The sequence below is a fragment of the Astatotilapia calliptera genome, chromosome 18 (assembly GCF_964374335.1).
Source record: "Astatotilapia calliptera chromosome 18, fAstCal68.1, whole genome shotgun sequence".
Lineage (NCBI taxonomy): Eukaryota > Metazoa > Chordata > Actinopteri > Cichliformes > Cichlidae > Astatotilapia > Astatotilapia calliptera.
This window is the reverse complement of record NC_137439.1, coordinates 17,637,393-17,649,755: the sequence shown is the minus strand read 5'-3', so window position 1 is coordinate 17,649,755 and position 12,363 is coordinate 17,637,393. Positions and strand designations below refer to the sequence as shown.

Genomic DNA, 12,363 nt, shown 5'->3' with positions numbered 1-12,363 from the left:
GAATAAGCAACCAAACATCTGCGAACAAGAAAAAATTTCACATTTATTTGATATCAAACAGGAGTTGAATTAAATACCAGCTGATGATGGGCTCTTACAAAAAGAAATAAAATGAACCTAATCAGTGCTGCAACAACTTTTCACACTTCCCAACCATGTTCTTTTTTTGTTTTTTAACATTTTTCTTGGAATAATTAATAAATTAATTCGTGTCAAAGGATGAAATGTCCTCAAAAACTGCAATATCGCATCTACGTCGCATTAAAAAAGTCTCAGAAACCCGACAATTTCTTTCAAGTAAAATAAATTACACGAGGATCCAATTTTACTCCAAATCTGTGCATGGCCCGGTGTTAACAAATATTAACTACTGGCGAAAACTCATCATTCATGAAAGCAAAAAGCACTTCACAAGCAGAGACGTGAGCATGATGATTTCATATGGATTTTGCATCTCCCAAAAACTTTTTTTTAAATGATTTTCTCATATTCAAACATACTACAACAAGTCAAGTGTGAGAGGAAAAGCACATTTCCACCATTTTTGATTAGCCTTGTCTGAAGAATCTTATTAACATTGAAAGGGCAAGAACTACTGAATGGTTGCCTTTCTTCTTCTTCTTTTTTCCTTTTTTAATTTCACTTTTTACACTAGTGGTACAGCAAAATATATTTTTTTCAGCTGTTACTTTGACAACAGTTAAATGTGCAATAGAGAAAATATAAGGCCTGAGTCTGAATTAGTGGTTTCTTAACTTTACAGTCCTGACTGTGTAGTGGAGCCACACTAGTTCTAGCTCTGCACTTCTTGACTAAAAAGACCCCGGTTCTTCAAAGCCCCCCCAGGAATACGTCAGGAGTTTCATAGTTCTTAGAGTACTTTCCCCCCTTTTTTTCTCTGTTTTTTTAACTCTTATTCTTCGATTTTTCTCGCAGTACAACAGAAATGCCAGATTTATCTCGGCCTACGTGTCATTCTCTGCTCCTCTTTAGTCCAACAGCAGAGCCTTCACAGTCCACATTTGTCTGGCCTCAGATGGGATGTGTTTTGTGTGTTAATGAGATCTGTGTGCAAAAGTCATGTATTCATTCATTCCTTTTTCCACCCAACAACTTTTCACTTCTTGTCCTGACACAAAGAACAGAAAGAGCGTGTGAAGTGCGGAGCCAGGCTCGCCGGCTCTCTCCGATGCACCCGTCCTGCTAAAACCTGTGCAAACAAAGCGTCGCCCGCTCAGAGGCTGGTGATGAGCTGCATTTGTCCGTCGGCGGGCACCTCTCCGTCATGCGCACAGTCTTCGTTGTTGGGTGGGATGATGCACCCGTCGCTGGTGCCCCGGTTTATGTGGTAGTAGGACAGCGGCTGCGGCGCATCGCCGAGCTCAGGCATGCTTTTGTGATACGCGTCCTCGCTCTCGCTTTGAGGTGAGGGGGAGAGCTCCTCCTCCTCTTCTTCCGGAGGGTATGGGGAAGCTGAAGGCGAGGGGGAGTCTCTCAAGTTTGGCATGCTGGTATAAAGGGAGTCTCTATTGTTGCTGGGTGAATGGGAGCCCATGTCCTCCTCTGCGGTAACAGTCTCAGAGCCATGGCCGCTCTGGCCCTCCAGGCACCTGGGGGCCTTCTGGGAGCTGTACAGCAAGGAATGAGTCCTCTGGGGCAGGAGAGGGGCTTCCAGCACCTCCTTGTGGTGGGGGTGCAGGAGCAGCTCCAGGGTGGCGTGGCCTCCTCTTCCGCTCCCTCTCTGCGGGGATGAGGCATCAGCGTGATCTGCCACGATGGCGTCATCCTCGCTCCCGCTCCCACCCCCGCCCCCTCCCCGGTCCACCGTCACCCTGGTCTGCGGAGGCAAGACTCTGTCCCTCTCCCGTGGAGCATCGCGACCTTTGGGAGCCCCGCGGGGCCTGAGGTTGTTGTGGACAATCTCGGATATGATCAACTTCTCAAAAGCGGCATCGTCCAGGTTGAGGCCCCCCAGGTCACCCGGGGCTCGAACGCCCACGGCCTCATAGTCGTCGTCTCGCAGGGAGTAGCTGTTGTTGAAATTGCCGTTGAGGGGGAGGGTGTCCATGGCACTGATGTCCCTGCTGTTGCTCAGAGACTGCTGTCCTGCAAAGAAAGGCGGAAATGAGCAGGTGAGACGCAACGTTTCAGCTTTTCACAGAACAAGGCGGTCTCCACTACATCATCCACATGTGCTTGATACTGCTCAGGACACTTTACTCTTGTACTCTTTGATCTCTTGATTCATTTTAATTTTAAACAAATATCCAAAAAAAAAGAGAAAAGAAAACTTTTAAAATTCAAAGGAGAACCCAATTAGCTTCCCACCACGTCCAAGCTCATTACTGCTGAATATCATTAAAGCCAATCTAAGAGATTATCCTGAACAATATTGAAGAAATGAGAACAAAAGATGGCTTAGAAATCAAAAATATAGTACAGCAACATGTAATTAGGTAGCTCATGACCAGGTAACAAAGCAGCAGGAAAACAGAAGAAAACTGGAATAAAAGAAAGAAAGAAGTACAAGCTGATGAGGAAGTGCAGTGATGTTAACAATGAATAAAACATTCCAGCAAAACTATAAAAAAATAAAATAAAATAAAGAAACGAGGGCATAACAAAAGAGTAATGTCAAACACAGATGGCAAACCACCTCTCTGCACTGGGGCCCCACAAGCACAGCAACAAGCCCCAAACACCACAACACACAGGCAGGGTGCAATGACTCACTTTGCCACCACTCACATCAAGTGTGTCTGCTCAGGCTACCTGGCCTAAGAACAGCTGATTTGCAAAGAAAGCAAAACAGATGCTTTTTTTCAATTGAAGCAGAAACAATAAAATCACTCAAATAGGAAAAAAGTGGAAGCTCGTAACATCCATCCCGGATTCAGTTGACCCAGCTGGGATTGTGTCCTTGCGCTTAACTCGAGTTTAGTGCAGAGGCTTTGCTTAAATCGCTGGACGTAGATGGAGAAATTATTTTGTTTACCAATTTGAGCGAGCTAAAGGACAAATCATGGACAACTGAATCCTGGACTCAGCAGGTGAAAGGGTTCAGCAGCAAGCAGTCTTTAAAAAAAGAAAAAAGAAAGAAAGTTGACAGAAAAAAAAGAAAAAGAAGAAGTCAAAGAAAATATTTCCTGATGAAACTATTTCTTTCTGAGAAACACAAAATTTTTCCGCCTTTTTCAAGTGTACATCTATCAATTTTACACGAGCGAAACACGCACACAGACGTACACACAACAGATTACTCCTATTCTGTGCAGCCCTCTGACTAAGCTCAAGTAGCAGGATGGATGTGGGGAAAAACAGAGGGAGGGAGGAGGGGGCTGGTTTGATTTGATGAGGATTTTATTTACTGGGTAGACTGCGAGTGATATTTCGTAGGCTGACGGCTGTGTCGTCACGAGCACACATAAAAAGGGGAAAAGGGGGAAACTGCACTCTTTCAAACTTGTCAGAATGTGATGATGGTACCTGAAAAAAAAGCTCTGAAAACAACATCAAAGAGATTTCCTTTAAAAAAAAAAAAAACCCGCAAAAAGAGTGCAGGGTGCAAAAGGACACAAAAAGGCAGTGGTGGTAATGGTGGAGGGATTATCAGACAGTTCTCTCAAAAGGCCCGACTTCCAGATTTGCATTTGTTTATGCTCAGCTGGGCGATTTTGTTGCAGACAGGTATTGTCTACCGGGAGAGTGGGTGAGGGAGGGAAATGATGTGAACAGAATTCAACTGGACACAGAGACAGCTGCACTCTGGGAAGCTTTCCAGCAGAGATTCATCCAAGATGTTCTCCTTACCAATTTTACAGCACCGGATGAGCATCTGTGGAGTATTACTGAGTATTAATACACTTTATAGTAAAAGACATGCTCATCTTTTTCGCAGGAGCTAAGTGTAATGACTCTAGCAGGGGAAATTTAGAATAAGCTTGAGTTAAACGTGACATTCTCTCGGCACTTATTTCATCCTTGGATGGTGATCTTCACACCGGGATTTGACATTTGTGTGTCGCAGTGCTGTCTTCTCTCCTCAAACTAGTTTCCATATGTAGATCCTTACATCCTTTTACTATTATTTTTTTGTCTTTTTACTTTCTGCTGCCCTCCTGTTTAAACGCAGCTCAGCAAAGCGGTCCTCTGCAGTGGGATATAAACTGTTTCTACAGGTAAAGTGGAGATTTAAGCTTGGACCCAAAATGATCTGCTAATTAAATATTGTCATTTTTACCTGCCTGCTCTGTTCTGGTGTTAACCTGCAATTATCCAACAACGATTAAGCAGGTAAACATTTTAGGCCAATAAAGCAAATGCTGTCCACACACACACACACACACACACACACACACACACACACGCACACACGCACACACACACACTTTTGTGTTGAGCTGCTTCGCTGCTGCAGAGCTCTAGAGAGCAGGGCAAAAATATATATCACAAAAATGTCTTTGAGTTCCTGAACAGACATTTTATGGTCCCAACCCTGCTTCATTATCTCTAAGTGTGAAGTGCACTCATTGTGCTGCAAGCCAGTTTGCAGCACAAAACGAGAGCAGCAGCCGCAACATGTTAAAGCTATATGTTACTGCAAATCTTGCTCCTTATACACTTTTGCCATAGAGCTTGTATTTTTTTAAATATTCTCTTTTATCATCAAATGCGTGTGTATATCTGAGAGCTGTGACTCTGCCCGCATTGCGTCATGTGCTTCTGCTTTCTCCCCTTTGATTAGGTTTCCTTTGCTTTGCCAGTGAGGAACTAGGTCACCATAAACACTAACACAATTTACGCTCGGGTTTTTCTTTAAGTTAGCTAAACAGAATGCAAAGATCTCGCGTAAATACGTCGCTCGTAAATGGTATAAACGATCCGAATCGTCACCAAAAACCTTGCATTCAAGAGAGGGCAATTCTCTTATGACTGCTAAGTGAACGAGATAAGATAGCATTGACGTCTCGGAGTTTATCTCCCTCTGTGTTTACAAAGGAGAAAATTGCCTCGATAAGAACAAACAAAAATACAGAGAAGGTGTGAATGAAGAAGAACAAAGCGAAACCTTGTGTAATTATTCTCAACATTTCCATTCATGCTGTGTCACAACCGCAACCTCAACAGTTTCCATGTTTTTGGTGAATTTAGTAAACAGACTTAATGGAACAGTTCGACATTTTGAGAAATCGTTTCTGGCAGAGGCTTAAATGAGATGACTGGTACCACTCTCGGTATCTGTCTCTCAAATATGAAGCTGCAGTCGGGAGAGGGCAAGCTTAGAATAGCATAAAGACGGGAAGCAGGGGTAAACAATTAAGACAGCTCTGTTAAAAGAAAACAAACTCTGGCTACAGGCAACCCTAAAGCTCTCTGATAGACATGTGATATCTGAAATTATTATAATACATGCAAGAACTTTTGCTTAACTCTCTCTTAACCGGTAACTTCTTTTCTCCGCTCGTTGCCTGGGAACTGCTCAGATCAAAGAAAGAGCCGGCAGATGACCTGCCCGGAAGTGGCAAATTGTTGTTCTTGTATGGATTAAACAAATGAGATGGATTAATTAGCGTTAATTAGTGTGCTTTCCAAGTGCTGATAGATCGATGTTGTCACTGAAGGAACTCAGGCTGACTGTTTTGCCACAAAGACTGAAACCTGTTGTTCTTACACGTTTGCTTTTGCACAAATTCAACAGACAGGATAAAACCTGTTAATTAGTAAGTCTTGCACTTGCTGGTTGGCGGATTTTCTTATCATTTTGTGAGGCTAAGCTAGCCATTTCCATCTGTTTAAACCACAGACTGTAGTTAAAAGATGGATGCAACCTCAGGGCTGTCCTGTCAAGTCTGTCCTGTAAAAAGTTCCGTGCATTGAATTTCATTGACTAATAATGTGCAAATATCAAAGAAAATACCAGATGTAGCAAATATGATATCAATGAAATATATATTCATGTATGCAAATTCATTTTTTGCACTTCTCCCGCTTTTGATTAAAGCTGCTGTCGCTCCCTTCAATCCCCCGCCCCCCTTTCAACAAATTAGCTTTTAACCTAAGCCTAGCGTCATCCATGTCGAACTATGTGATGTTGGGAGGACACGAGTATGTTTGCTCTGGTTACAGATCCGTTTGCGTAGCCAAATACAAACATGGTACTGTAAAACAAGCCCTATGGAGGCTGCTGCCTTATTTTGGAGTGAAAAGTGATCATATGGGGCTAAGTTTTAGCTAACGCTAACTTAGCTGGGACAGCGCCGCCATAGGCTATATAAGTATAGATTCTACATTTATGGTTAAACCAAACTCGTGTGCTGACATCCACCCATCAGCCATGGCAGTCGTATCCGCAGTGTAAATAAAATTAATTTTGCACAGTAGTTACAAAGGGTAGTTTTTTATGCTAGAGTGTAAGCTTTTTTTCTCCTGCTCTTCATGCTAAGCTAAGCTAACCTGTTGGTTTTCCAATTATAAGAGATAAAACATTAAAATTAGCAGGCTTTCTAGTTGCAAGCTGGAGGGGTTTCTTTTCTTTTTTTTTTTACAATGCCAAGCTGTCTGTTTATCTCTAGTTTCACTCTTTTTGCTAAACTAAGCTAGCTTTGGGGTTGACTGGCAGAAATGAAAGCTGTTACAATCCTTTTGTTTGTCATTCATCTAAAAATGAGCAACTGAATGAAACATAATGTTGCTTTAAACATAAAAGGAAAAGCAAAAACAAAACAAAAAAGCAGATAAAATGCATAAGAAAAAAGGTGGAGGGCGGATGTGCACCTGGGGAGTGAAAAGCCGGTGGAGAGGGGGTGTTGCACACCACGGTTTCTGCCAGAAGGTTGTTATAAGGGTTAGTGTCGTGGGTTCGAAGGAGAGGGTTAGTTAGGAGGTAGTTGCCAGTCATCCCTGAAATAACAGGAAGAGAAAGACAGAGAGGGAGAAAAATTAGGAGGGGTGGAAAAAGCAGCTGAAGAAGAGAGCCTGAGTCATTGTATCTCATGGTCTGTGGTTATATGTTGGTTAGCTGTCCACATAAACAACGGAGCTGACGTTCACTGTCCAGAATCTCACACTGCAGAAGATTTACAGCCTGCGATCCGTCTGCCTTCTATTATGGACAAGGCAGCCATAGAAACGCCGGTCAAAGCAAACCATTATCCAAACAGTCATCTGCTCTAACTGACAAACAGTATTACTGCGACAAGTGTCAACCAAAAAAGCATAGCTGCACAATCAGCTGCTGTGTTTATATGGAACTAATTCATCTAAACAAACTCGTTCGGTTGAGACAAAAAACGAAACACGTCTAAGTGGCGCGTTGTGACCATGTCACAGCATCCCCATCATCCTCAGCATGCTTATGTATATCTTTAGGAATGCAATAACCATCCCCTAAAAAAAATAAATAAAAAAAAATAAAAATAAATCCAAACTAATTGAGAATTAGAGCCAAATCTGTGCTGGCGCTGTCTGCAGCCTGAGCTTCATGATGCTGGGATCAGTCCAAAACCTGCTCTGACCTCAGCCTGACTTTGCTCGTCTCCCTCCCCTGCTTTCATGCTGACAATCACCCCAGGATGAAGATGATTTAGAGGGCTGCTGCGCAGTCAGTCTCTCCGCTCAGGGTCGTTATTTGAACTCAAGTCCTCGTCTATAACTTTTTATGCCAGACTAAATATCGCACCTCCTTTCTGTCACTATTTTTTCCCCTCCGTTCAGAGGATCCCGGCGAGCAGGAGCGTAGCGGAAAAAGCTCTGAACTTAAGATACACAAGTAACATTTAATGCTATTTTTTGATTGCTTGGCGCTAAGAGAACGGAGGCATTAAATCGGGTCTTATCTTACTCCTTTCTGAGCTGCCACATAGCCAGGTGGGTCGCATCCATTGATGTGTTTATTGTGAATTCAGAGCTTCATCACAAAGAGAATGGCGTATGTGTCTCGTCTGGCGGTGGCGAAGGAGAGATGGCTGCTTACCCTGGTTGAGTGTGGAGGTGCTGTTTATGTCTCCTGAGATGAAGGAGGACTCTGACTGCTTCCTCACAGTGTCGTTCCACATCCGCCTGATGCGGCTCTGGGTTGAGAAAAAAGGCAGCCACTGATCAGGACTCAACACGGCGCGACTTTTATTGAAGGCTTTTTTGCCCCAAAGGGTTGAGTGGCTATGCGAGTTTGTGCTTCAAACCTGCACTTGTACACAAAAAAAAAAATCCAGCTCATTCACCGCTTGATGACATGTTTGTGTTCAGGTACAACAAAGCCCTTCACGTGCTATTGATCCAACCAAAAATGGATACGCTGAGAGTCTTACGGTTTGTAATTTGAGAGATCGGCCCTGAGCAGCATTTTTTTTTCTTTTTTCTTCAGATGCTAAGAGCAGGAGCATCTGCCAAATTCCCAGAGGTGCTCTTAAGATAGCTCTCACAAAGACAAGAAAGAAGATATTACCACATGCATGTATCTGGGGTTTTTTTTTTTTTTTTTTTTACAATTTTCAAATAGGGTCTACCTGCGGCCACGATAACACACATATGAAAGAAGCACTGGGTGTAAATGCCTTTTCGGGATTTTAAAAAAGGAAAGATTTCTTAACACAAGTGACAAGAAAACTTCAAGTCCATCCTTTGATCACTAACATTTAACATTACACAGCCAAACAATCTGAAAACTACACTTAAGCTACAATGTGAAGGCTGAAATGTGACATAACGCACTGCACTCTGTGACATTTCTATTTCAATGCCCAACCTCTGTAGAGAAGCTTGGCTTTACGGAAGAAAGTGCAAATTTAGCGTTTAAGAATCCTTTTCAACACTTTTATATTTTCAATCAAAAGATAAGAGTGTGTTACTTTGTCTCTCAAACTTCACACCTTGTCTGTACTCATGGAAAAGCACTCAGCCTGAAGGCCATTTGTAGCTCAGTCTTAAAAATGGCTTAGAGTCTATATATGTTTAAGAAAACAGGGCTAAATACTTTGTTTTATTTTGGCCTTCAAAAGTGCAAGAAGGTAGCGAAAAATACTTTATGAAAAGCCCGTAAAATGTTCAGTAATTAATGAATTACTCATTCTCTGCGGTGCAGTCTATTTTAAGGTACAGTTCTCTAAATCCTAAACCTTGATATGCCAGATTCTCTGGTGTGTACCTGAGTAGCGGACGAATAGCGGGCCGTGGATCGAGACGTGGCTGTCTTGGCTGAGCTGTGGGAACCCTCAGACGGCAGCGCCCCGCAGCACTGGGACTGACGGAAACATTTGCTGTACTCTTTGCGTACCTGCAGAGGAATAAAAGATCAGGACAAACTCAGCATACAGACACAGACAGCAGCCCCCCCCTGAGAGATGCAAATCCCAAATCTTTATCAAATGCCATCCAGCTGACAGCAGTTTAAATGTCATATGTGTAAGGGCAGGAATAACAAACAGTGTGCAGCATATTGCAATATTGTAACAAGAAAGCATTTTGACATGAGTGTTGCTACATATGAATATATGAAATACCAGTTAAAAAAAACAAAACAAAAAAAATAAACTGGAAATGCTCCTATAAAGAGATACAAATAGCCACACCTGGAATCTACTTTAGATTCAGTGACAAGCAGGCAAATCTTAGCTTAAATCTTTAGAAAATTCCCCCTTTTAGAAAAGGTGAAACAATTACTGAATGTTTCCTCTATTTAAAAAAAAGACAATTATAGATAGCAGTTAACACACATATTGTTCTGTCTCTACAGCAGTTTAAAATGAAATTAATTTATTACCATAGAGGACAAAGAAAGGCAAAAAAATATCCTGACATTTAAAAACCTGCAACAAGCTGTTCATATTTGTCCTAAAAAGTAACTATAAACCAACTGGGCAATTAGTTAACTAGTTAATATCTCCTCGCTAATTTCCTGCCAATCAACTAATCACTTAGAGTGATTAATTATTAATAAAACTTATTAAACTTGTTTAAGTAATTCTCTTCCTTTAGTTTACAAAATGAGAGAAGACAACTCAAATCATAGCTGTCACAATGTTGGATAATTAAAAGCTACTTTCAGCTGCTCCCTTATTCACAGCAGGTAACTGAACATGTTTGATTTGGCAGTTTTACACTGGATGCCCTTTCTGACTCAATCGCAAAGGCCATTTGTCTCTATGGTTGGAAATGAGTAAACCGCAACATAACGAAGCCACAAAATGTGGAGATACCGGGGACTGAACCCAGGGCCTAATACACTCTATCACTGAGCTACATACACAGATGCCGGGAGTGCAATTATCGTGACTAAACAAATTCCCGCATAAATATTGCATATTTGTCACATGTTCATGTTTCAGATCATCAAAGAAATTAGACAAAGATAACTAAAGTAAATACAAACGGTGATTTAATTTATTAGAAAGCCATCCAAACCGCCCTAGTCTTCTGTAAAAAAGTATTTTTCGGCAGTTCATAGAATATCTTCCCTTGGTTATTTTTTGACGAATGTGAGACGAGCCTTTGTCCTCTTTTTGGTCAGCGGTGATTTTCTTCTTGGAACTCTCCAACTGTAAAATCATGAACTCTGACCTTTACTGAGACAATTGAGGCCTGAAGTTCTTCAGATGTTGCTCTGGGGTCTTTTGTGACCTCCTGGATGAGCCGTCGATGCACTCTTGGAGTAGTTTTGATAGCCTGCTGTTCCGCGTTTTCTCCATTTGTGGATAATAATGGCTCTCACTGTGGTTCACTGGCATCCCAAAGCCTTAGAAGTGGCTTCGTAATCCTTGGCAGACTGATAGATGTAAGTGCCTTTGCTTGTCTGCTGTTTCTTTAGATCTGACCGTAATGTTTGGCTTTCTAAGATCTTTTAGCTTACTTCACTTTGTCAGGCAGGTTCTATTTAAGCGATTTCTTGATTCAACAGGTCTGGCTTTCCAAAACATTTTGGTAAATCAGAGTTAATTCATGATTTAATAAGGGGGACAATTACTTTTTCCACATAGGCCCAGCTAGGTGTGGATAGCTTTTTTCCACTTAATAAATGAAATCATCATTTAAGTGCATTTTGTATCAACTCGGGTTGTCTTTGTCTAATATTAAAATTTGTTTGACAATCTAAAGCATGTAAATGTGACAAATACGCAAAAAACTAAGAAAACAGTTTTTCACCTTACTGTTAATCTATTTTACAGCATATCTGAGACACAGAAGGACAAATCTTACTTTTTTCTGCAGCAGGCAGTGAAAGATGAAGATGAACATCCCTTGCAGAGTGTTGAAGATGGTAAAGAGGTAAGCCATCACTATTGAGGACTCATTGAGAAAGAACAAGCCAAAGGACCACGTCAGCCCCAAAAGACAAAGTAGAGCAAAGGCTCCTAACACCCATGACCTGCAAAAGACAGGAAAGAGCAACATTAAAACAGCAAAAAATCTTAAATTCCCTGCTTCTCCACTCCTGGACAACACCTTTTTGAAACACCGGTTTTTTTGCTTGACAATTTGCACTAGTGGTGGCAAAGTGTAAAAATGCTGATACAAATTTTGCAGACAGCGCACGTTCACTGTCTGACAGTTAGGAAATTTCCTTGGTCTTCCTCTGAATTGTTGTCTAACAAGACTGCAAACACAGCAGGATTTTCCTTGGTGGTTTCCAGAATATAAGATAACTCGACAGTCAGTTTCAGTGGCGATGCCTGGTCGTTACTGACACACAAGAGAGAAGTAAGGCATCCCCAGAGAGATACCACGAGCCTGGAAATAAATGGGACAACAGCATGTTGTCGGTGGGAGAAAAATCACAATGAACAATGTTGAAAATGACGCCTAATTCTGCTTGCTGTCTAGTGCAGCGAAGATGTTATTTCATTGTTTAACAAGTTCCTAAATTTGAGTCAGAGACCAAATTCATAGCAGATTCAAGTTGGACCATAACAGTTAATGACTACTGAGTACTTATTATAATGTGAGAAATCCAGCATCCATAAATGTGAGTTTTGTCTGTGCAAAAAAATCCAAAAACCAGTTCAATGCCTTATCTTGGGTTTGGACCAAAATCAGAGTGAATGTCTTTGAATCAGACACCCACATAACATATGTTGGCCTGCCCTCAAACATATTGTTGAGCAAGAATCCAGGCATAGAAACGGTCAGAGGCTTTCGTCTTTTCACAACCAAACGCAGCAGACAGAAAACGAAAACACTGAGGCCCCCCTGTTTTTGTTTTAAAACTTCAAATCTGCAAAGATTGCGGTTGAATCCGCCTTTCAAAGAAGCCTATAAACTATGCCAACACAGGAGCAAAAAGATACAAAGGTCAGAATTGCAGTTATGAAGAAATTTAAAAAAAAAAAAAAAAAGGCAATATACCCCAGCGTAGCGCAAATACAGAAATCA

The 12,363-nt window shown here is 41.6% G+C and overlaps 1 protein-coding gene across 9 annotated transcripts in view; it reads right to left on the bottom strand.

Annotated features, from left to right (window-relative positions):
- Positions 1 to 19: 19 nt before the first annotated feature.
- Positions 20 to 12,363, bottom strand: part of adgrl2b.1 (adhesion G protein-coupled receptor L2b, tandem duplicate 1) — a 90,678-nt gene continuing 78,334 nt past the window's right edge. For 3 of the 9 annotated variants that reach the window (XM_026150943.2, XM_026150945.2, XM_080293070.1), the window contains 5 exons: positions 11,191 to 11,359; positions 9,143 to 9,271; positions 7,973 to 8,069; positions 6,775 to 6,900; positions 20 to 2,106 (listed from right to left, as the gene is read on the bottom strand). In XM_026150943.2, the coding sequence (XP_026006728.2) occupies positions 1,235 to 2,106; positions 6,775 to 6,900; positions 7,973 to 8,069; positions 9,143 to 9,271; positions 11,191 to 11,359 (1,393 nt within the window). In that variant the 3' untranslated portion in view covers positions 20 to 1,234. Of the gene's footprint in view, positions 2,107 to 2,733; positions 2,788 to 6,774; positions 6,901 to 7,972; positions 8,070 to 9,142; positions 9,272 to 11,190; positions 11,360 to 12,363 lie in introns of all 9 variants that reach the window. The other 6 variants (XM_026150947.2, XM_026150949.2, XM_080293073.1 and 3 more) reach the window with 5 other exon arrangements.